This window comes from Apodemus sylvaticus, chromosome 14 (genome assembly GCF_947179515.1).
Source record: "Apodemus sylvaticus chromosome 14, mApoSyl1.1, whole genome shotgun sequence".
In the NCBI taxonomy this organism is placed as follows: Eukaryota; Metazoa; Chordata; class Mammalia; order Rodentia; family Muridae; genus Apodemus; species Apodemus sylvaticus.
The window spans coordinates 48,829,141-48,855,479 of record NC_067485.1 but is presented as its reverse complement, the minus strand read 5'-3'; the positions used below and the strand labels follow the sequence as shown (position 1 = coordinate 48,855,479).

Sequence of the window (26,339 nt, the reverse complement as noted above, 5' to 3'; positions counted from 1 at the left end):
GAGCTAAACAGAGAATTCTCAACTGAGGAATATCGAATAACCAAGAAGCACTGAAAGAAATGTTCAACATCCTTAGTCATCAGAGAAATGCAAATCAAAATGATCCTGAGATTCCATCTCATACCAGTCATAATAGCTAAGATCAAAAACTCAGGTGACAGCAAATACTGGTGAGGATGTGGTAAAAGAGGAACACCTCTCCATTGCTGGTGGAATCCTTCCCAATTTTCAAAGATAGTCCAAGAGTCTTTCCTTCATACAGCCTTACGAACTCCATGACAAAATAGTACCTTATCAGCACCTGTCTTGTGACCGACCAGACCTGTCATTCATAACTTTTTAGACATTTACCTCATTGCCATATCAAACTATACCTTCTTTAAAGAAAAGAACATAATATAATCCAAGTCAATTTTATTTTGTCACATTATACTCCACAGTTTAATGCCATTTGGATAGCAGTCCTTGGTCAAATGAATATAACACAATGACCATCATTATACAAAACACATTTCATTTGACTTGCTCTTCCTTCAGCAATGAAAATATATAGAAAGTAGATGGGGAAACTAGGACAGCATGCCAAGAGACTTATTACATGTATGTCAGAAACTACTTAGAGGAAGAATCAAGAGGCAGGCAAGTCACCCTATCCAAACCCTGGTGCCACTTTCAGCTACCATACTGGACTCTTTCACAGCTCTTAGCTAGCTTTCTTTCAAAAATTAGGCTGAAGTTCTCTGCAATCTGCCCATTTGCTGAAATTTGAACATTTGTCACTTACCACAAGGCACTCCAGAATCAGATTTTCTTTAATACCAAAACCCAGAATTTATAATTAAATAAGAATAAATGTTTTCCATCCACTATTAAGAATAAGAGAGGAAAATCTCTTCTTGCCATCTTAGCATTATACTGGAGATTCTAGTCATTGTAATTAGGCAAGAAAAAAAGCTAATTAAATCCAGAAGCAAGAAAGCCAGCTATGTCAATTCTGATGGCATAATCTTGTTTATAGAAAAATTCTAGAATCCACTAATATAGAAACTAACAACTAAACACATACAAATAAAAATAAAAATTTAAAAGTCATGTTTTAAAAACCTACTGAGATATCCAAAATGGCAGACAACAGTCAGGTAGAGTTGGCCTGAGTTTTCAATGAATAAGCTGGGAAAGCTTAAAAAACAACTATCTGAAAAGTTACATGGTTGGTGGGGAAAAGGTAATACCCAAGTTAGTGGAAGCATTAGCAGGAAAAGTCAGGAAAAAGTTCCTCATCACTGAGTGTGTGGTACTGACAATCAACAGAATAGGAACACAACATACTTTCAGAAACATGTGTGCTTCTGTGGTGTCTTGGCAGCTGACACCCTGTGTAAACCACATTCTCAGAAAACTCAGAGCAAGTGGTACAGAATTAGTATTTCAGTATTATGAAAAAAGACAAACAGAATACTCCAAGACTGAAAAAGAAACCTTAACAGATCTGCACAGCATTCAATAAACTGAAACTAACTCAAAGCAACAAGTAGGAATTATCAAGAACTACAAGAACTGCAATTATCAAGAGGGGCAGGGGACAGTGCCAGCATTTGTTTGCATCAGGAGTCTAAAACGAATTTTTTCACTAGAATAGTACTCTAATTTCTATAATGAATTCTAAGAGATGTGACCAGATCTCAGACTCTGAACAGAATTTGGGGGGGGGGGGGGGGGGTGTCAGGGCGGCAGAATTACCTATCAACAGAGACTTCCCAGCCACAGGTAAGGGTGGAAAGCAAGAAAGCCCAGAATGAACATGCAAAAGAGTGGATAAAGTCCAGAGTGACTTGTATTGTTGATGGCTACATCAAGGAATGTCTCAAACCCAAAGGAATGGCAGGACCTTAACCACAGAATGAGGCAGAGAGGGATAACAAAGTTTGGTATGACTGTTCTATAAACACTGGCCAGTGAGTAAAACCTAACAACTACAGATATCTACTGACTACAACCTGACACCGCTCCCATACAAAGAAGTCCAACAAAGACCAGCTGACTCTCCTTCCCTCTGCCCTATACATAAACTTGCTAACGTTTTCCAGCAAAGCAAGCACAGCCCACTAGATTCCAGCTTTTCTGTGTTCTGTATGTGCTTGTGTGCCTATCCTCTCTTTATTCCTTCATCATCTTCATCAGGAACTCAATAAAAACAAAGGCAATAATCACCCCAGACATTTTTCATACCTCTATCCACCTATCTCACTCCTTCACCACACCTATCTCCTTTCTCTTTAATGCCCTACACCATTGGAGCACAGGAACTTGACCCTACTCTGCTGTCCTATACTGCTCCCCACAACTATTTTCCTTCTGCCTTTTCATCTCCCAAAGAATATAGTCTGGTCTGATTTGCAGAGTCTCTGTGCTCAGTCCAAGAACTGGACTATTAGCTGAGCACTTTAATCCCAGTGCTCAGGAGATAGGGGCAAGCTGGTCTCTGTGAATTCCAGACAAGCCTGCTCTACAAAAACAGTTCCAGGATAGCAAAGGCTGTTACATATAGAAATCCTGTCTCAAGAAACCTAAAGAAAAACGGGGGTGATTTTATATACCAGTGACATATTAGTATTCCTTCAGACAAAGCTGTATCACTCCTCAACCACTCCCTACTACTATAGCTCCTTTATTATGAACATAACCCTCTTTTATCTCTATTACCCAATGCTAATTACTAGTCTCCCATTTCTTATTTCTATTAATATGCATTGTAACTAATATTATCAGTTCGCAAAGTACTAGTGATACAGAATGAAGTGACTGCTGTATACTTAACTATTATTCTGTTTTCACAGGGGGCGTACTCTAGTTAATGACAACTACTGCAGAAAGTATTCTTAACTGACCCTTACAGATACTAACAGGAAGGAAGGAAGGAAGGAAGGAAGGAAGGAAGGAAGGAAGGAAGGAAGGAAGGAAGGAAGGAAGGAAGGAAGGAAGGGAGGGAGGGAGGGAGGGAGGGAGGGAGGGGAGGGAGGGGGGAAGGAGGGAGGGAAGGAAAGAAGGGAGGGAGGGAGGGGGGGAGGGAGGGAGGGAGGGAGGGAGGAGGGAGGGAGGGAAGGAAAGAAGGGAGGGAGGGAGGGGGGGAGGGAGGGAGGGAGGGAGGAGGGAAGGAGGGAAGGAGGGAAGGAGGGAAGGAGGAGGGAGGGAGGGAAGGAAAGAAGGGAGGGAGGGAAGGGGGAGGGAGGGAGGGAGAAGGGAGGGAGGGAGGGGGGAGGGAGGGAGGGAAGGAAAGAGGGGAGGGAAGGAGGGGGGGAGGGAGGGAGGGAGGGAGGGAGGGAGGGAGGGAGGGAGGGAGGGACTTATGGATCTAACTCCTGGTACAAAAAGCCCAGTATAAAAAGACAAGTAACATGAAAAGTTAATACAACATCCCATCTAAAAGTTATCAACCTCAGAGTAAAGGCCCAGAATGAAAAGAGACTCAGACAAATTCTAGACCAGGAATCTAAAACAATATGTTCAAAGAAATGAAAAAGAGCCTGCATAATCTCCTGACTGCATTAAAAAGGAGCACAGAATAAGAGATGAATGAAATAAGTCAATGAAGGATAAGAAAATGGAACTCATTAAAGAGATATTATTAACAAACAAATACCAAACTGAAGTAATGCTAGAAATAAAAAATTCAATGTCAAATAAAAAGCACAGTGGAAATGCTAGAGATTGTTCAAGTGTTAAGAGGACCTGGGTTCAACTTTCCAACTGTCTGTAACTTCAGTCCTAGGGCATCCAACACCTTCTTCTGGCCCCTACAGGCACTATACACACATATTGCACAAACATGCAAAGCACCCATACACATAAAAATGTTTTTAAAAACAGTACAGCCACAGCAGAGAAGCAGGTATCCTAGCTCTGGTGTCCAAAGCCTAACAACCAACCCCCACCTACCACACCATAGCAACACTTGGAGTCCAACTCAGAACTCAAGAGCGGTCTCCATACCCATTCTGCCCCCCTCCTGCCCATCCTTCCATGGAAACCACATGAAAGTACTTGGACCAAGAATTCCAAACCAGTTTGGACTTCCAAACCAGTTAAACCCATTTACCAAGATGCACTGGAACCATAGTGTCCTATGCTCCTAATCCCACATACAGATCCAAGGACTAGCCTCCTCTAAGAACAATGCAATATTCTGTGATCTGCTCCCAGCCCCTACAAAGCATTACTCATTTCCACTATGACCCTAGTCCCTGCTACCCAAAGGCTATTTTCAGAATTTAGAGTACATTCCACCAACTTCTGAGGATCAACAACAAGAATCTTCTAAGACTAAAGTAGGCTCAGAAGTCGGTACCTATATCCCTAGCTGAGCCAATACCACACCTGCCATGCTATTCAAACACCAACAGAATGGCTCTCAGAATGAAAAACAAGAACCATTCCGCTGATCCAAATGAGACAAGGTGGAGTAACATCAAGCAAAGATCTAAACACTCACTGAACAAATCAATGTGAGACCAGATGCCCATATCAAAAAACACTACTCCTGACATTAGCCCCCAGCATAATATTGCCCAAGAAAAGCAACCTAGCTTAATGTACAATGACTTCAAAATAGCAATTATAAATATCTTCAAAAAACAGAGGATATGTACAAACCCTTAACTGAATGAAAACTTCAAAAACACAAACAGCTGAATAAAATACTAAAAATAGTTCAAGATTTGAAAATACATTTTTAATCTAATTTTTCTTTCTTGTCATCTTCCAATTGGAAATATCTGTAATGTGCAGGGGGTACAATGTTTCTGTAGAATTGAGATGTCCTTTTCCTTTGTTAGACTAGTGTTCGGGGCACAGGCACTGTGTATGGTGCCACTTATTTCATCTTCTATGAGTAGAAGACTCTTTGCAATTAATTTCCAAAGCTAAAGAGACTAAAGAAAAGCTCAATTGAAATGAAACCCAAGTGAAAAGTTCAAGAAGCAAAACAAAAAGCTCAGAGGAAGTCTTACCAAAGTACTGAATCATGTGGAAAAGAGAATAGTAGGTCTTAAAGAAAAAACAAAGAAAGTAAGTAACTCCATGAAAAAAATCTTTAAAAATAAATAAAATTTAAATAAAAAAAAAGCCTCTGGAACAGAATTAGCAGGAAATTTGAGACATTACAAAATAACTAAGTCTACATAACTATATGCATAGGAAAAGAAGAAACCCAATTCAAAGGCACAGAAAATATTTTCTTTTCCTTTTTTAAGATTTTATTTTATTTTATGTATGGGAGTACACTGTTGCTGTTGCTGTCTTCAGACACACCAGAAGAGGGCATCGGATCCCTTTACAGATGGCTGTGAGCTGCCATGTGGTTGCTGGGAATTGACCTCAGGACCTCTGGAAGAGCAGTCAGTGTGCTCTTAACCATTGAGCCATCTCCCCAGACCACAGAAAATATTTTCAACAAAATCACAGAAGAAAATTCTCCCCAAAAAAGGAAAGAGAAGCTGCAAGGTGCAAAAGGGATACAGAACATCAAATAGACAAGACAGGAAAACAAATTCCCCACATCACATAAAACAGACAAAGAATGTACACTGAAGGCTACAGGAGAGGAAAATCAAGCCACATAGAACAGCAGGGTACAGAAAAATAACTTTAAAAATCGTAATTTAGCTGGGCAGTGGTGGCGCACGCCTGTAATCCAGGCACTCTGGGAGGCAGAGGCAGGCGGATTTCTGAGTTTGAGGTCAGCCTGGTCTACAGAGTGAGTTCTAGGACAGCCAGGGCTATACAGAGAAACCCTGTCTCGAAAAAACCAAATCCAAAATACCAAAAAAACAAACAAACAAACAAAAAAACAAAACAAAAAATGTGTAATTTGAAAGCCAGAAGGTCCTGAACTGATTTCTATAACCTTTAAAAAAAACCACACACACCAACACAAACTACTACCCCAGGGAAGCATACATTCACAATCAAAGGAGAAAGAAAAACTTTCCATAATAAACAAATTGAAGGAGTTTATGCAAATCAAGTCAGTTGAATAGTGGATATGTCAGTCTAAAGAAAGGTACTTTATCGAGAAAACACTATATAATCCTATAACAGTGAACCAAATGAAGTCTAAGAAAACACCACAACTACATGGCAGGAATAAACATTGCTCAATAATAATTCTCAGTATTAATGATCTCAATCTTCCAATAAGAGGACAGGAATAGATTGGATTAGAAAGCAGGATCCAGCACTGTGGAGGCAGAGATAGGCAGATCTCTAAGTTCAAGGCCAGCCCGGTCTATAAAGCAAGTTCCAAGTTAAAAGAGTTTACACAGAGAAGCCCTATCTCATTCATTCATAGATAGATAGATAGATAGATAGATAGATAGATAGATAGATAGATAGACAGACAGACTAAATGAAAAAAATTAAGATAATGAAGGAAGGAAAGGGGGAAAGGAAGGAAGGGGAAGGAGAGAGAAGAGGGGAGGGGGAGGTGACAAGAGGGGGAGGGAGAGGGGGAGAGGAGGGGACAAGGGGGGAGGGGAACAGAGGGGAGAGGAAGGGGAGGGGAGAAGAGAGGAGAGGGAGGGGAGGGGAGAGAAGGGGAGGAGGAGAGGGAGAGGGAGGAAGGAAAAAAGAAAACAGGATCATCTTTTACCGCCTCTAAAATGAGTATCATCAGTGACAGACTTAGGACAAAGGATGGAAATGGGTGTCCAAGCAGATGGAACTAAGAAAACCTGGTATAGTTAATCTAACATCTGATAAAATAGATTCCAAACCAAAACTAGTTAAAAGAGATAGGAAAGGGCATTTCAAGGAAAAATTCACCAAAAGGATATTACATTCCTAAACATTTATACATGAAGCATGTGGACATCAATTTCATTACAGAAAGCACTCTAAGATCAAAAAATAACAAATTGACCACAACACAATTACAGTCAATGACTTCAATACCCCAACTTACCAATAGAAAGATTATCCTGACAAAAATTATACAATTAAATAGGATCATGTATCAAACTGAGCTAATGGACATTTATAGAACATTCTGCCAAACACTGAAGATACACTTTTTTCTCAGTGGCCCATAGAACTTTCTCCAAAATAGACCACAAATTAGAACAACAACAACAACAACAAAAATCAGTGACAATATTGAGGAAAATTAAAAGAGCATGCAACATTCTACCTGATCACAAAGGAATGAAGCTGGGTAACAACAGAAAGACAATACACAAACTGATAAAAGCAAAACACACCACTGATGGAAAGTCTTTCATGGGGGAAATCAGGAAGATAATTTATAAACTTCTAGAATTGAATGAAAATGCAAACCGAAACCTTTAAGACACAATGAAGATGGTGGTAAGAGATCTTAGAAATCAAGTCTGCAGAGATCTCACATTAATAATTTAATGTTACACTTGAAGGTCTTGGGAAACAAGAACACCAGGAGTGGGGGAGAGAAGGAAGGGGAGAGAGAGATGGAGAGGAATGGATGGGAAGGGGGAGAAAGAATGGGGGAAGGGGGAGAGAAAAGGAGAGGGAGAGAGGGGGGGAAGAGGGAGAAGAGAGAAATAGAAATCAGGGGTAAAATTAACAAAATAGAAGTGAAAAAATTACAACGATTCAGTGAGTTCTAAGAAAATTGACAACCTTCTTTGGCCAAATTCACCAAAAGAAAGGATACAAATTAATAAAGCCAGAGATGAGCCAGGCAGTGGTGGCACATGCCTGTAATCCCAGCACTTGGGAGGCAGAGGCAGGTGAATTTCTGAGTTCCAGGCCAGCCTGGTCTACAGAGTGAGTTCCAGGACAGCCAGGACTATACAGAGAAACCCTGTCTCGAAAAAACCAAATCCAAAAAACAAAAAACAAAAAAAACAAAACAAAAAAAAAAATCAGAGATGAAAAGAGAAGCATTTCAGCAGATGCTAAGGAAATAAAATCATAAGGCCATAATATAAAAATTTATAATTCCACTAAACTGAAAAAGCTAAAAGAAATAGATGAAATTCAAGATAACCATGACCTACCAAAAGTAAATCAAGATGAAATGAGCAACAGATCCCTCACAACCAGTGAGAAAAAAGCAGCAGTCTCACAACTAAAAAGACAAACAAGTCACCTCAGAAGCAGGTGTATACAGTGTAGAATTCTACAAGACCTTCAGTGAACTAACACTCTCTATTCCACAAAACAGAAAATGAAGAAATACTTCCAAATCCTTTTTATGAAGCCCTGACACAAAAACCAGACCCCCCCCCAAAAAAAAATGCACCAATCTCCCTGATAAAACACTAATACAAAAATCCTCATTAAAATACTTGCAAAATGAGTTCAAGAACACACAGAAAAGATAAGATGTCATGGTCAAGATGGCTTTACCCAGATATGCCAACATAGTTAGACTAGTTTCATCCTATAGATAAAAAGATGGGTCAATACATAAACCAGTAAATATAACTCACTACATAGACTGAAAGTCAGAAATCACATTATCATCTCATTAAATGGAGCATAGACCTTTGCAAAAAATCAGCATCTTTTTATGACAGAAATCCTAAAGACTACAGGGATACCAGAAACATATCTAAACATAATAAAAGCAATATATAGATATCCCAACAACCACACACTAAACAAAGAAACACTCAAAGCATTTCCAGCAAAATCAGAAATGTTTAATAGACAAGTGAAGGAGCTAAAGTGGATACACATAGAAAAGAAGAAATCACAGTATCCTTTTTTTGTAGATGACCTGATTTTATGCATAAAATTCCACCGTCCCCCCCCAAAAATCATCTTTTATATAAATACAAAACATACTATGAAGAAATCAGAACAATCCTATTCACAACAGACTTAAGGAGGGGAGGGAGGGAGGGGATGAGGAGAGGGAGGGAAGGAGGGAGGAAGAGAAAGAGAAAACGAAAGAGGAAGGAAGGAAGGAAGGAAGGAAGGAAGGAAGGAAGGAAGGAAGGAAGGAAGGAAGGAAGGAAGGAAGGAAGGAAGGAAGGGAGAAAGAGAAAAGAGAAGAGAAAAAAAGAAGAGAAGGAGAAAAGAGAAGGGGAGAAGGGGAGAAGGGAAGGGAAGGGAAGGGAAGAGAGAAAGCTTGGTATGATGGTTAATCCCAGCACTCAAGAGGCAAAGGCAGGTCTGCAGATCTCTTTGAGTAGGAGGTCTGTCTGGTCTATACAATAGCGAGTTCCAGACAGTCAGGGCTACATAATATAAAAAACCCAATCTCAAAAAAGTAAAAAGATGCCAGGCAGTGGTGGCGCACGCCTTTAATCCCAGCACTTGGGAGGCAGAGGCAGGCGGATTTCTGAGTTCGAGGCCAGCCTGGTCTACAGAGTGAGTCCAGGACAACCAATGCTACACAGAGAAACCCTCTCTCAAAAAAATAAAAAGGTAAAAAAGACTTGCATAATAAACTTTTAAGAAATTAAAGAAACTGAGGGAAATACCAAAAGAATTAAAGATTCCCTGTTCATTTATTTTGGTAGAATTAAATAATCTTAAATGTCAGACAGACATGGACACAGACACACAGAAAACGAACAAATGAAAAGCAGGATAGCCAAAACAATCCTGAATAATTAACACTCAAAAACTACGAGTATTCATCCTTCGTCCCTAATTTTGAGCAATACTACAGACATATAGCAACAAAAACATGATATTGACCCTAAAACAGACACAACACATTGCTCAAATGGAATAGAACTGAGGATGTAGATTGAAGTCCATATATCTTATGACCATCTAATTTTGAGGAATCAAAAATGCACACTGAAGAAAAAACAGCCTTTTCTTTCTTTTTTTTTTTTTTTTTTAAACAAGGTGCTGGGAAAAGTGGGTGTCAACATGTGAGGAAAAAAAATAGAATAAAACCAGGTCCTTGTCTCTCAACCCTGCCCAAAAATCAGCTCCAAGTGAATCAAAGATCTTAAAAGATGTGAGACTCAAACTGTTACAGAGGGGAAAGGAAACACTTCAAAGTAAGTCACAGGCAAGGACTTTGTCAATAGAACTCAGACTACTCAAGAGAATAAAGCCACTTGACAAGTGGGACTTCATGAAATTACAGGAAGCCAGGCGGTGGTGGCGCACGCCTGTAAGCACTTTGGGAGGCAGAGGCAGGCAGATTTCTGAGTTCGAGAATAGCTTGGTCTACAGAGTGAGTTCCAGGACAGCCAGGGCTATACAGAGAAATCCTATCTGGAAAAAAACAAATCCAAAAAACCGGACGGAAGGAAGGAAGGAAGGAAGGAAGGAAGGAAGGAAGGAAGGAAGGAAGGAAGGAAGGAAGGAAGGAAGGAAGGAAGGAAGGAAGGAAGGAAGGAAATTACAGGAAACAAACAGTTAATCAAGTAAGGAGAAATCTACAGAATGGAAAAAAGTAGCCATCTGAGAAAATTAATGAAGTGGACTGGGAAACAAATGCAAATTGTCTATATATTTTTAAAGATGCTCAATAATCTTAGCCATCAGAGAAATGCAAATTACAAGTATTTTCAGATTCTACCAATAAATGAATAATAAAAATGTGGCATAAACACACATAATAGAATTTTATTCTGTCATAAAAATGAAACTTTCAGGAAAACAGGTAAAATTGAAAAAGACTGTATGAAGTACCTCAGCTCAGCAGGGACAACATAATCTCCTAACTGGTCAAATACATAAGTGATCATTAAGTATCCAGTCATAAATGGAACACTTACTCCCTCTTCAAAGCTCAGGAAACATCACAGAAGAAGCAGAAGGAATGCAAAAACCTTCACTGAGTTGTAAAAGGCAGTCCAGTGGCAGAATGGCTGACCAGCATGTATGGAGTTCAATTCCCAATAGGCAAACAAAGGAAGAATTTAAGTGCTGGAAGACGCAGGTTGGAGCAGTGTGGAACTGACTTTTAGGGCATAAAACAACTGTGGAACTCTTAAACTCAAAGCAGCTGTGATCACCTCTGGGAAATTGAGTCCTCAACACCCATCATGGAATATTCATGGGCCCTAGCCCTCCCTGAAGATTTGTACAGAGAATAGTTGCTGGGGGAAGAATTTCTTCAGCCATGCAGACACTAATAAGGTGCCAATGTCCCTATAAACAAACCCCCACCCTCGCATGCTCATAACAAACCCTTACATAAACAACCCTGGTAACCTCACTGAGTTGCAATTATAAAAGTGTGGTGAAAGTAGACAACGATCCATTGGAAGGAGGCATGGAATCAGGAAGGCAACTGAGAGTGAGTCAAGAGAAGATTCTTAAGGAGGCGAATATGACCAAAGTACATTGTGTATAACACAGGAAAACAGCAGAAGGACTTCACACTTGTGCATGCACCAAGCCTGAACACCTACCTAAGTTTGATCCCTAGAATCCACATGGCAAAAGACAACTGACTCCCTGGTTTTCCTGACCCACTTCTGCTATGCCACATGTGGGTGGACATGCTAATGTGCACACTATAAATGTTTAAAAATAAATGGTTCCACAAAAAGACATAACAATTTTAAATGTATGTGCACCAAATATCAATGTAACTAATCTCATAAAACAAATTCTTCTAGAACAAAAAGAAACAAGATTGGAACAGAGACTAGTAGGTGTCTTTAACATGCACTCTCAATCATGGAGATATAAACAACAACAAAAGGACATAATCTTGTGGATCCCTTACAGGGAACCTCATAACTCTGCCTCCCAATTTTTGGGATTACAGGTGTGGCACACTATGCCCAGTAATGATGAAGGTAATTTCAAAACAAAAGTACAATAAGAACCATTGAAATAAAACGAACACAGTTCTAAGAACAAAATTTAGGGATGAGTGCTCACATTAAAAGAAATAAATCTGTATTAAATAGACATCAAATAATTTACCTTAGGATCTTCAAAGACAAAAAAGCCAAATCTAAAATTAGTAGAAGAATGAATACAGATCATGGCAGAAACTTATGAAATAGGGATTAAAGCACAGTCTAAAGAACTAATAACTACCTAGGTTAGAAGGAGGGTGCTCACCTTTAATTCCATTTTGGGCATCTTTAGTAATACAATGAATTCAAGGCCAGCCTAGGCTATAGGAGACCCTGCCTCAAACACAAAAAATTAACATGAAAGGACAGGACAGGACAAGGACAAGGGAAAAAAAAAGGAAAAGGAAAAGGGAAAAAGGAAAAAGGAAAAAGGAAAAAGGAAAAGGAACCAGTGAAACAAAGAACTTGTTCTTTGAAAAACCAATAGTCTGGAGAGACAGCTGTGGTTAGGAGAACCTGCAGCTCAACGATGAGACCCTGAATTCAGATCCCCATCTACAACCCCCAGCAGGATCTCTAGGGCTACCAGACTAGCCAAAAACTTCCAGGGCAGGGCGGGAGGGGGGCAGACAAAACAAGACTATTATAAGTGATAAAAATGAGAAAATATTTAAGTATGCCTGAGATATCTAGTAAGTATAAAAGACCTATCGTAAACGTAGAGCCAGGGCTATAATTCCAACTCCAGGAGGCTGAGGCAGAGTAATGATAAATGTCAAGCTAGCTTGGCTACCCAGTGAAATCTAGTCTCAAAAACAAACCACAATCAAATTCCAAGTTTTAAAGAGAAAAAGAAGTTAAAGATATTTCTTTTAAGAAAACAACACAATACAGGAAAACAGGATAGAGAGGACAGGAAAGCAGTCCCTGAATAAAGTCAGGGGTCAGAAGGGGACAACACTTTATCATTAGATAGAGCTCTTCCAGCTGGGACAAGTTTGATCCTTGCCATCAGGATATTGAATTTCTTGTTTCTTCTTTGTGCACAACTACCTAATAGACCAACAGTAACCACTAACCTCCACCACCTCTTGGGACCCTAGCATTAGATACCCTCCGAAAAGTCCCCAGAATTCCAAACGTCACACAATCACAGAAATGATCTACAGCAAAAACACACCCCTGCTAGAGCACAAGGCAATCATAGTCAACTGCTGTGGACAATCTGAAGTAGCCCCAAATCCTGAACCTAGAATTAAAACAAAAACTTCTTATAATATTTCTGTGTTTTTAAAAGAAACCAAAACTTCAAAATTGTCAGTACACTGATATAGTCAAGTGAGAGGTGGCTATAAAGCAAATACACTTTGTAGGTTTGATGTAGAATAAGTGGAGGTCCCCTTCATTGCTAGTGTAAAACTGATGCAATTACTATGAAAAATAGTTTGGTGGTTCTTCAAAATGTTAAAAATTACATGATCCAACAAATCTTAGGTATATACCTGAAAAGAAGTAAAAACACTTAAAACTTTATATAATAAAGGCTCGTAAGAGCATAGTTTTTTAGGGGGAAAGGGCTGGTTTGGTTTTTCAAGACAGGGTTTCTCTATGTATATACCTCTGGCTACCCTGGAATTCACTCTACATACAAAACTGGCCTCAAACTCATAGAGACCCACCAGCCTCTGCCTCCCAAATGCTGGGATTAATGGCATGTGTCACCATCATCCAGCAAGGAGCATTAATCTTAATTGTGAAAAACTTAATAACTTAGATGTCCATTAATTAATAGTAAAATGCAGTATTCTCTGCATAGCAGAGTATTAGTTGAAGATAAAATGGAAAAAAAGTATTGGCACATTATTCAACACTTTATTCCATTTTATGGTCAACTAATACACATTTTAAAAAAAGACACACAACTAACATTTTACACATTTTCTGTAACAAGTTCTAGATTACTAAACCTAAACTATCTTCATGTTTCACTAAACAATGACCTGAGATGTGTTTTTTCTTTTATTAATCATTTTATTTGTTTACATTTCACATATCCCCTTCCCCATTACCCCTCCACAAACCTCCCCATCCCATCCCCCCTCCCCTTCTCCCCTTTGTCTCTATGTGAATGCTCCTCCACCCATTCACCCACTCCTGCCTCACCCATCTAGCATCCCTCTATGCTGGTACATCAAGCCTCTCCCCCCACACCCCCAACCCCACATCCCACCCCCCCCAACCCCCAACCCCCACCCCCCCCATGGATGCCAGATAAAGGTGTGAGTTGCATTAAACTGCACATACATACATACATACACACATATACACACACACATACATACATAATATGATTCTCAGGGTCATTTTAGACTCTTTAACACTAGCACATTTAATGAACTGGTGGTTGGGTGTTGAATATTTTCTCATCTAGATTAGGTTAATATTTCTTAACTGTCATATACTGATGTTAAGAAATACTACCTTAAAAATTACCTTACTGGATATAAAAATCAAGTGGCTGGAAGAAAAAACAAAATTAAAAGTTCTCACCGAAGTATGGAAGCCAGGTGTAGACAGTCCAAAATACTGACAAGGAAATAATACTGATTTAAGATTCTACAATCAGGAGAAATATCTTTCAAAATAGAAACTTTGAAATATACAAACAATGCAGACTGCATTATAAGAACTCTATCACACTGGTCAGGGGACATTCAACAAGTGAGACGTATACAAAGCAGTGAAAAGCATTTGAAAAGGTAAGTGTATAAGTAATATGACCCCACATTTTAAAATTCTGTGTCTATAGATAAGACACATGTCATACACGTTCTAACAGCAAATCTAAGAATATGCAAGGAGGAAGGTGTTGCTGGAATTTCCAGCCCCAATAAGCCCTTATAAAAAACACATAATCCAGTTATTATAATTATAAGCTATACAACTAGATGAGACAGATCTAACACTATACTAATTTATTCCCCAGCTACAAAACCCCTTGTTACTTGCAGTTTCTCCTGGTCCATCATGGCTTCCTCCTCCTCCTCCCCCTCTTCAGTCCTCTTTCCTTCCTCTCTGGTACTCTTCTGCCTCTCTACCTGTACCCACTCTCAAAACTCCAGTCCCACCCTTCCCCTCCACTGCCCAATCACAGGCTCTAACATTTATTGACCAATTAACATGGGGAGAAGGTTCATATAAGATCCCCTGAGTATGTGATGGGCTGATCAGCAGCAGCAACCCCTCTTGAGGAAGCAGAATTAACATCAGACTATAAACAACATCTGGACAACCCACAGCTGGAAGTATGCTAGTGAAATACCATTACACATTAAAGATGAACCCAAGAACCAAGAAGAAAATCTTTTTCACTTCAAGGTTAAACAAAGTTTTTTTTTTTAATTACCCAATCTTATAAATCATAAAAGTGAAAATGCTACTTGCACTTTATAAAAATGATAAGCTTTTGCTCTCTGAAATTACTGAAGAAAGTAAAGACCAAGACACTGCACTCTCTGGCAAAACATTAAGCAATCTAATTCCAAATATGAAACACTGAAATAACAAAAAAAGATGTGATAGGTGAATAAGTATTTGGGAAGATGTTCAGTATTGTGATAAGAAAACTGAAAATAAACCGGGCAATGGTGGCGCACACCTGTAATCCCAGCACTCTGGGAGGCAGAGGCAGGCAGATTTCTGAGTTCGAGGCCAGCCTGGTCTACTAAGTGAGTTCCAGGACAGCCAGGGCTATACAGAGAAACCCTGTCTCAAAAAAACTAAATCCAAAAATCCAAAAAAAAAAAAAAAAAAAAAAGAAAAGAAAACTGAAAATAAAACTAAAATAGGTACTGGAGAAAAGGGAACTATTTTGCACTGTTGGTGCTAATGAAAATTAACAAAACCATTATGGAAAGCAGTGTAATGGACCCTCAATACTTTAGAAATAGTATTATCACATGGTTCAATAATCTGATTTCTCCATATAAATCAGTGAACTAAAATTTTATACTCCCATGCTTACTAAGGCTAAATAGTCAATACAGGGAGTAACATCAGTTTTCATTACCAGATGATCAGTTTTTAAAAAGTGGTACATAGCCAGGCAGTGGTGGCGCACGCCTGTAATCCCAGCACTCTGGGAGGCAGAGGCAGGCAGATTTCTGAGTTCCAGGACAGCCAGGGCTATACAGAGAAACCCTGTCTCAAAAAGCAAATCAAAAAAAAAAGTGGTACATATATACAGAGTAAAATACTGTAAAAAGGAAAACCAGCCCAGAGAGATGGCTCAATTGTCCCCCTCTACCTCTTAACTCCAGGAAATCCAATACCTTTTAACTTTGATGTACACTGTACAAACCCACAGAGATTCATATACACATAACTTAAAGCAACAACAACAACAACAACAACAAATAATAATAATAATAATAATAATAATAATAATAATGTACTTTGGGGAGTTGGAAATATGGCCCAGCAGTTTCTGGTGCTTGTTGCACTTGAAAAGGAGACACATGTGCGTGCACCCTCACACATAAAGAGACAAAAAGGTTTGAAAAAATAAGGAAATGCTGTCATCTATAATATTGTAGATGAACCTGAAAAAAGATTAAAGTGAAATAAGTTGTGCAAAGAAAAGCAAACACCCTATGACTTCAGTGTAAAATCTAAGAGACAAGTCTGACTTTATTACTCTACCAAACATTTAAGAACATCTGTAAAAGCAGAGAGAGGGATTATGTGTAACAGAGGTCTTGGGAAAAGAACATACAGGGAAAGGAGAACTGCTGATCCTAGTGTACAACATGTCAATTAAGAAAAATAAGATTTAGTGATTACACAAAATGATGACTATATATTTAGTAGTGCAGTAGATATTTCAAAACTGCTAAGGGGAGGTTTCATATAGGAGTGGTGATGCACACAGGGATGGAATCCCAGGGAGTCACACACACACACACACACACACACACACACCAATCACAATGTGACACAATAGATTTTTTAAACTATCTAGAAGCTCACATTGTGCCTCACAAATGCACACACTCACTACTTACTGATTAAAAATAAAATGTAGCCAGGTATGGTACATACCTGTAATCCCACCAACTGAGGAGGCAAAGGCAGGCAGATGGTCATGAATGAAAGCCTAGCCTAAGGCTACACAGCTAGTACTAGAACAGCTAGTGAACATAGCAATGTCCTGCCTCAAAAAACCCAAACAAAAACAGAAACAAAAAACCCCCAGCCACTAGAGGTAACATAGCTTAGTAGATCAGGGTGCTCGCCATCAGGCCTGACTACCTCAGTTCAATCCCTAAACCCACAGGACAAAAGAAGAAAACCCAATTCATCCGCGTTGTTCTCTCAACTCCATAAGCATGCACCCCTTGGCACATAAACATGCACATGCACTTGTAAGCATGCAAACACACGTGCACACAAATAATGAATAAAAATGAACTCAACAAGAAAGAACATTCATCAAAATGTCAAATGCCAATGATTCATGTATGTAGATTAAAGCAAGGGCTAGACTGAGTCACATGATTGCCTACCCTTAAGGAACACTTACAATGGCAGAAGAGATTAAGTGGTTAAGAGCACTAGCTGCTTTTGCAGGGAATCTAGGTTTGATTCCTAGCACCCACATGGTTCACAACCTCCTGTAAGTAACTCCAGTTCTGGGGAATCCAGTGCTCTTTTCTGGTTCCTCAAGGAATATGCATTCATGGGTGAACATACTACTATATATGCAAGCATGACATACACATAAAAATAAATCTTAAAAGAACACTTTCAATTTCATATACTTCTGTACTAACTGAAAAATTCTACTATGAACTTTACTGTCTTTATAAATGGATAAAAAAAAAAAATAAAGAGCAGTATCTAAAGAGAAAATATTACTCCCAAAGAGGTAAAAGAATTTACTCTTACATACTATGTTAAGTATTGAAGCAACCCAGTGAAAGTGTCCTTGTATAACTGAAAATAGAAAATAAGAATGCAATTTCCAGTTCCTTTCATTGTGGTACTCAATAAATCTAAATCTTTTTGATGTAAATTCCCTATTTCACTAACATGTCATTCTCTAACACATTCACAGCATTAGGTCTCCCCACAATTTAAATTTTTTTTTGTTTTGTTTGTTTTTTAATATTAAAGGCAGGGGTATTGGGAAGCTGCTCTGGGGTGGACGAGTTCACTAGCCCCAAGGACAGGCCAGGGAAGTCACCACTGTGATGGGGTGGGGAGGGGAGGGGAGGGGAGGGAGAAAGAGCACCTGTGCAGAGAGAAGAGGAAGCCTTAGAAGAGGAGGAAGAAAGAGGAGGGGGAGGAAGAAGAGAAGGAAGAGGAGGAAGAAAGAGGAGGAAGAAGAAGAGAAGGAAGAGGAAGAAGAAAGAGGAGAATTAAGTCCACTACCTTCAAGAAGTAAAATTTCTGATTCAAGCTTGGCACTTTTGCTTCCAGCATCCACATCAAAGCTTATTAACAATTTCTACATGTGAGATAAAGGTAACCCAAAACAAAAATAACAATAACTACCACTACCAAAAAAAGATAAGAAAAAGAAAGTGACATGGGGTAAGGATACCAATTAGGGGACGAGGTTTCGATTACCTTATATAAGACTAAGTAACATTCACTTTCAATTGATTTTTCAGGAATTTTAGGGTTTCACATAAAATAAGTGAGTCTTCTCAGACACTTCCTACCATAACAGGTTTTTTGGGGGGTTGGGGGGGGGGGTTGGTTTTCTTGTTTTGAGACAGGGTTTCTCTGTGTAGCTCCGGCTGTCCTGGAACTCTGTAGACCAGGCAGATCTCAAACTCAGAAATCCGCCTGCCTCTGCCTCCCAAGTGGTGGGATTAAAGGCGTGTGCCACCACTGCCCCGCCCAATAACAAGTATTTTAATTCACCAAGAAAAACTAATTATTTTTCCTGGTCAGTACAAGATACAGTGAAAATAAGCAGTTTATAGGCCCATGTTTATTTTATTTAAAATGAATGAGAACTCTGTTCATTTTCCAGTAAATTAAGACTTTCCCTTTTTTTTAAGGTGGGGATCTCATTATGCAACCCTGGCTGGCCTCAAATGAAGGCCTCTGCAAGCCTCTGCCTCACAAGACTGGGGTTAAAAATATGTGCCACCATACTTGGCCAGGAGATTCTTCAATAACAGTTTTTATTGTCTGTGTGTTTAAGTGTGGTGCACTCAGGCTATGGGCATGTGAATGAAGGTCAAAGGGTAATTTTCCAGAATAAGCTCCTTTCCAACCAAATTCAACAGTACATTTTTACCCACTAAAGTCTCTCCCTATAAATCACAATTACTTCCACAATCCTAGAGAATATATGAACCAAAATGGCTAGCAAGTTTCATGGTGGTACCTGTACAAAATGGTTTTCTTTACTCTGGAAAAGAGAAAGAGGGGAGGAGATCTTAAGGAATTAAACCACTACTACCAAATACTGTTGTAAATTCATCCTTTAGCTTACCAGCTAGTAAGGACTACCAAATGCAGTCAGCCAATTAACTAAGGTAGAATCCAGGTACTTTTAAAACAAAAGTGCTATAAGGAGCACAGAGAAAAAAAATGAACATGCAGATGAGCGAGCAATCAAGATGTTAAGATCTAAGATGGAGTTTGTGAATACAAAGTAAACTGCAAATATGGAAAAAAGGTCAGTGTCTCTTCAAGCTTGGAGAACAGTTATCAGGGAAATACAGAAAAATAAAAGTGTTTGAAAAATAAGAGTTGTGACAGAATGGGGTTAGATCATTAAAGGCACTAAGTCATAATGTATCACAATGTTTATATCCAACCTTACAAAAGAGACAAAGTATTTAACTACTTAGTAAGAAAACTTCCCTAATAAACCATAGACTAGAATGGGTCCAAGGAAACAGTTTTAGTAACTGACTCCTTTAATGCTAGTGTTCCAGAGGCTGAGGCAAGGCCAGACCCTATTTCAAGAAACTGAACAGGCCCCAGGCGGTGGTGGCACACGCCTTTAATCCCAGCACTTGGGAGGCAGAGGCCATCGGATTCTGAGTTCAAGGCCAGCCTGGCCTACAGAGTGAGTTCCAGGACAGCCAGGACTATACAAAGAAACCCTGTCTCGAAAAACAAAAAGCAAATAAAAAAAAAAAGAAACTGAACAGGAGTAGAGGAAGGGTATTAATAGGAAGTCTGACACGTTAATAATGACAGCCTATATGAGTGTACAATAACGGAAAAGTGCCAGGCTTAGTGGCACATGCCTTTAGTCCCAGCAATCAGAAGACAGTAGATCTCAGTGAGTTTGAGGCTACCCTGGTCTACAAATGGAGTTTCAGGAAAGTCAGGGTTGTTACACAGAGAAACTCTGTCTTGGAAAAAAACAAACTACAAAAAATAAAAATAATATTAAAAAATAAGCAAATGATGGAAAGGCAGATTAGTAGGAGGAAAGAAAGTTAAAGAGAACAGAGCACATGAAAATGTATGGTAAAGACTGACTTGAGAAAAGAGCAAGACACGGCACCATCTTCTTAGAATGAATGGATCACAACTTTTGGAAAATAAACTGTTCACCCTAAGTTCCATTCTCTTTTGTTTCTGCACTTATTCTGTATCTTACATTTCTGATACTTTTTCTATGAAGAAATGTATCAAATCAGAAGCATTTTTATAATAGGAGTTTAAAAAAAACCCTCAAGTATTCTAGTTTGACATTACTTTGAACAGCAGTTTTAAGGATGAAATCATTGTAACCAGGTACACCATATAATAGGCTAGTAAACACCAGTGACTTCGATTATCTCTATCTGAGGACCAGCAATTGGATTCTCAGTCTCTTGGTATTATTATTTAATAGCAAAGTCTGCTAAATCTTGATGTAATGAGGCCTATACAGATGGAAGACAAAACTAGCTATATACAGTTCAACATACTGATGGAAATCAACCTGACTTCAGGAACTTCAGGTCAACACCTCCTGTATCAGATAAATCAGCAATAAGTAATAATTTACAAATTGAGACTGGAGGAAACCAGTGGTGGAATGCTTATCTAACAAGCCAGAGAACCTGAGTTCTTTCCAAGCCCCCACCAAATAATAAATAAGTAAATAAATAAATAAATAAATAAGCAAATAAAAATTATAATCAAGCTGAATGCATTGTTAGAAACATTTTGCTTCTTGTATTTTCATACATGTTCTCAGAGGCCCATGAGCTAATCCTGAGTACTGATTATAATGTCAAACCAGTCTGCCTAGAAAATTTCTTTAAAAAACAAAAAACAAACAAAAAACAAAAAACTTTAGGGTTTAAAGGCACTTTTTGCTCTTTATGGAGACCTGTGTTCAATTCCTAGCATCCATAAAGCAGCTCACAATTATTTTCAACTCTAGGCAAAACATCTGACCCCTTCTAACCCTCTAACCTCAGCAGGCACCAGGCCAGCAAGTGGTACACAGACATATATGCAGCAAAACACTCATAAAATAAAGTTTTAGCAAACTGATATGTAAGTACCCTTAAAAGGATGGTTTGTCTTTGTTTTCTTTTCTCCACAAAACAGGTTGAATATCAACTGAGGTTGAATACAGCACAATATTAAAGACTTTCAAATCAGCTAGCTCAGCTTTTGAATTCAAACTGACGGGGATGCAAAGCACTTAAGTTTGTAAATCATTTGTTTCATAGTTCGTCAGCAAATCACTCAAGTTTTGGGGGCATTTGTTTCCTAATCCATCGGTGGGAACCATCACCCCACACAGAACACTACACTCAGCGCTTTTCTATTTACTTGTATTAACACACCTCACATTTATTATAGGGCTTATCAGAAAGATGATAAGAATTTACACACCTCAACAATCGAATAGTGAAGAGGCCTATAGCTCAGGAGGCAGAGGCAGGTAGATCTGAATTGGAGGCCAGCCTGGGCTACAGAGTGCAGGACAGAACCTACCTGGAAAAACCCTAAAAGAAAAAAGAAAAACAGTAAACAGTTTACAAGGAGAAATAAAGCCAAGAAGACTGATGAAATAAAATGCAGGAGCTAAGGAATGAAGATACAAATGCAGACAAAGAACAGGTTGTTGGGTAGTTCCTATAACAGAGATTTCATTCTGACTTAAGAGTTAAGCTTGGGGACTATGATTTCAATACTATATTGAGTATGGATACACTTCCTTTAAAAATATCTGCATACTAATGAAAAACATTCATTATTATGTGGGCTTGAAAAATGTCATATTGAAATTTCTTATACCATAGCGCATGGTCTATGTAAATTATCTATTCAAATGAAGAAGGCAATACAGATTGACAGTGGCAGATTCTATGTTCAGTCAACTCTTATCTATCATCCCTTCACTTACCTATTCAATGATTATTAAGATTGTATAACCACCCAAATACAGTGCTGAGCACTAGGAATTCAATGATGGGCAAGACAGGCCAGATGCCACTGTGGAGCTTACAATCTCGTCTATTCATTAAGAGCCAGTCATCTGACTCTACTACTAAACCTAGAAACAAACAAAACTGTTTGCATTAAGCTGCACAAGTGAATTCATGTTCCTCAGCACTATGTACATTTGCTATTTTTTTTAAATCTTGCTTTTCAAATAACTATTTAGCCATCAGTTATGTCCTCAAATTTTAAGAATAACATTTAACAAGTAACACAATGCAAACAAACCAAACAAACAAAAACAAAATAAAAAACCTCAAGACCATACATTTTAATAAAAACAAACAAAAAAAACCAAAACAAACAAAAAAAAAAAAAACAAAAAAAAACAAGCTATTGGCCCAGAGAGAAGACCTGGAAACATGACAGCTATCTTCCAAGTTTTAAAGATTAGTAGGCAAATTTGTTGTGTATATTCCAAAGCATTATATGTAGATGTAGATTTCTATTTCCATATGAAGACTTTTAGCAATTCAAACTATTCACAATTCAACCACTTTTGATTTCTTTAGGGATGTATACTTTATAAAAGGCAATTTTTCATTTATCCCTTGAAATAACAAAAAAAAGACAGGTATTAAATATTACAGATTAGCAAACTAAGTCATCAATGGTTTTGCTAAGAAGCCTAACAAATTATGCAAGAAAGAAACTGGGGAAATAGTGTCTGAACTCAAGTACTACACAGACTGCCAAAACAATGTGTTATCACCTATTGATGTATTCAGGAGCGAACCACATGGCCAGTTGTCAGAAATGTTGGCCAATATTACTGAAAAGCTTCTTCCAAAAATGAACCCTTTGGAAATACAGCTGGTCAATACACACACCATGAAAAGACTCCCTAGTAAGTGGCCTTTCTATATGCTAGCTCTATGAGGACAGTAGCTTTGTCTTTCTTGCCCTGCCTAACTATCACTAACATATGTGTTCTTAGATATGTTGGAAGCATGTACAGTCCTAATCACACAAACTGCACTATGTAGTACAGACCACCAACATGAAACAAGAAGAAGCCTTGCTAAACCTTACCAAATCTAAAAACACTCATTATTAAAACTGCCATTACACACTTAAATGGCTATATAAAGTTATGAAACTTAACCTAGTCAATCCTAAGGCTAGTTTACCAAACCCTAAACCATAAAGCCTAGAAGGCCCAGATATGTTAAGTAATATAAGAAGCTACAAGACCTATAAAGTACTCAAAAGTCACTTTTAATTCACTCTACAGAATAGATGTATCAATATACACACATTTTTGAGACTATGATTGTATAACAATGGCTGAACAGCTATATAAAAGCAAGTTTCAGATTATATTATCTCTGCAAAAATTTCTGAACAAGTTCATTAGGGTTATCATTAGTTAAAAGGCCTAACTTTACAGTGAGCAGTTTCAGATTTATAGTGGTCGGAGAATGTACTAAGCTATTTACTCGTTATGCTATACCACTATATCCACTTATATTATTCGCAACTGGGTACTGAACATACTGAACATAACTTGTCATTTTCTGCCTTCTTTTTAAAACCCTGACTTTGAAAGATCAGATAAAAAAGTACCCAACACAAGAATACCTTTCATATATAATTTATCTTCAAACTATTTCTATCAACGTCTACTTATATGTATTTCGAGTATTAAACTTTACAAAAGCTGCTTTTCCCATCCCCGTATTAACCACATGAAATATCTACAATCCTTATCTAACTCTGACATCACCAGATTCTGGTTACTTTTTACAATACAAGTCCCTGTATTGCAGTCCATTAATAAATCAACAAAGTAACGTTTTCTCCATAAACAGGTATTAAGACAAATTAAGCCAAACTAGCAATGCAGGAAGAGCATTTGCATAAACCTGTTAATAGTTAAAAGCAACAAGTTAAAAACTTCGAACTCTTAGAACTGTCCCTCCCTCTCACCCTCACAGGTGCGCAGGGCACTCCCCCTCCCCGCTAGAAACTCTCCCTCCGGCCCAGAGCTCTGATCCGGGAAGTGGACCGAGTAGAGCAGAGGCGCCTCACTCCACTTTCCCTGCCTCCTAGGGGTAGGACTCACCTGAGTACTGGGCTGTAGGGACTGCGAGAGCGCCGCCAGCTGCTGCTGCTGTACGGGCTGGGGGATACATCGCCGCCCCGCTCGTAGGAGCTGTGGCGACTGTAGCTGGGCGAGCGGCGCCGGCTATAGGGGCTCGGGGAGCGCGGCAGCCGCCGGGAATAGGGACTGCTGCCACCTCCCGCTGGGCTGGGGGACTTGCGGCTCCGGAGGCTCAGCGAGGCCCTGTGGGACACCGGGCTTTCGTCCCGGCCTCCCAGCGGGCTCAGGGACCGCTGCCGCCGCCTGTAGGCCTTCGGCTCGCTCTTGTCCTCCCGGTAGGCCTTGGGCGGCTCCTTGTAGGCCGAGGGCGGTTCCTTGGACGACTTAGTCCGGCTGCGATGGGCCTTGAGGTCCCGGTCCTTGCGGCTGCTGCTGCTGCTGGACGTAGCCGACGCACTCTTGCGGCGGCCGCCACCGCTGCTGCTACTGCCGCTCTTAGCTGCCTCCGCCCGCTCCTCGCCGCTGTGTCCGTGGCGGCTGCGGGCCTTTGAGGCCTCGCTGCCACTGCGCGTCCCATCCCGCCGCCGGTGCTCGCGGTGGCGCTCCTTACTGCGGCCGCTGCTGCTGCGACGGTCCCGGCGCGGCCTGCGCTCCGACCCCTCCGCGCGCCGCTGCGTGCCGGAGGAGGAGGCCGGACTCCCGCCGTTGCCCCCCGTTCCCCCGGCAGCCGTCGCCGCCGTTGCCGCGCTGGCGCCCCCCAGCAGCAGCCCCTGCTCGGACTGGGAGCTCACATCCTCGTACTCCACCAGCGGGGTCACACCCCCGCCGCTACTGGCACCGCCACCGCCGTCCTGCTGCGGCTGGGGCAGCGAGAAGACCCGGCGCTTCTCCGCCTCCTGCCCGGCGCGGGGCCCGCGGCGCCGCTTCTGCCGCCCTCCGGGGCGCCTCTTGCCTCTCGCCAGCCGCTTGACCTCCAGAGGAGGGCCCGAGCTGAAGCAGGAGGAGGAGGCCGCGGCGGCGGCGGCTGCGGCGGCGGCCGCGCCGGGGGCAGCCAGGAAGAGCAGAGGCGGCGGGGGCGGCGGCGGTTGCAGGAGCTGCGGCTGCAGGAGCGGCAACAGCAGCGGCGGCTGCTGAGGGGACAGGAATCGCCTCCGCTTGCGGCGCTCCTCCAACTTCTTCTCGGCCCAGCTCAGGCCCCCGCCTCCCCCCAGCGCTGTGTCCGAGCTACTCGGCATCGCCTAGAGCCCGCCGCAGAGTGCGGCGCGGGTGCGGCCTCCTCCGGGGTCAGACCCTGGCCATGTCCCCCGCCGGGAAGGGGACGGCAGGGGCGGCGGAGGGGTAGCGAGCAGCAGGGCCGGCCGGGAGTCGCGCCACGATAATCCGGGTCGGGACGCGCGTCCCCGGTTCCTGTCGCGGTGTGTGCGCAGCGGCCTCAGGGCCTGGCGCGGGAGGATCCTGTCCTCGGCAGAAAGCCGGCCGCGCCGGGCGGCGGCGGCGGCGGCCTCGGGCTCCGGCGGCGCAACGCGGAAGTGCCACCGCGGGCCGCGCTTCACTCCATCGTCCTGACGTCGGGGGCGAGCTCGCGGGAGGGCAGTGGGCGCGACCACAGCACGCCTCCGTCGCCGGCCGCAGCGCGTCCACGTCCTCCAGTGGCGGCGGCGACACCCCGCGGCGCTCGGACGGGCCTGGGCCTTGCGCCCCGAGGGCACTGCGCGCAGCTTCCGGAGCGGGGGCGCGGCTCGCTGTCCTCCGCCCCTCCACGCGGGCTCCGCGCGCGCCGCTCGCCCCTCCCTTCACTCGGCGTTCTCCCTGCGGGAGGGCGACGCGACTGGCTGGCGGAGCCCTCACCGCGCACCACCCACTCGCCGCGTTCCTCAAGACTTTCCCTAAACCAAACGCTAGGTCGGCGGCGCGCACGCTCGTCACGCTAGGGAACGCAGATGGAGAGCCGTAGCGCTGTCGAGGGAGGTGCTGCGTGCTCGCTCCCGCCAGGACCCTGGTCGTCACCGGAAGTGACGCAGGAGCCACTCCACTTCCGGCAGGGGTGGGACTGA

At 41.4% G+C, this 26,339-nt stretch overlaps 1 protein-coding gene across 4 annotated transcripts in view; it reads right to left on the bottom strand.

Moving 5' to 3' along the window:
- Cdk13 (cyclin dependent kinase 13) overlaps positions 1–25,604 on the bottom strand; it is a 91,039-nt gene extending 65,435 nt beyond the window's left edge. For all 4 annotated transcript variants that reach the window (XM_052157114.1, XM_052157117.1, XM_052157116.1 and 1 more), the window contains exon 1: positions 24,307–25,604. In XM_052157114.1, the coding sequence (XP_052013074.1) occupies positions 24,307–25,520 (1,214 nt within the window). In that variant the 5' untranslated portion in view covers positions 25,521–25,604. The remainder of the gene's footprint in view (positions 1–24,306) is intronic.
- Between the last annotated feature and the right edge of the window lie 735 nt (positions 25,605–26,339).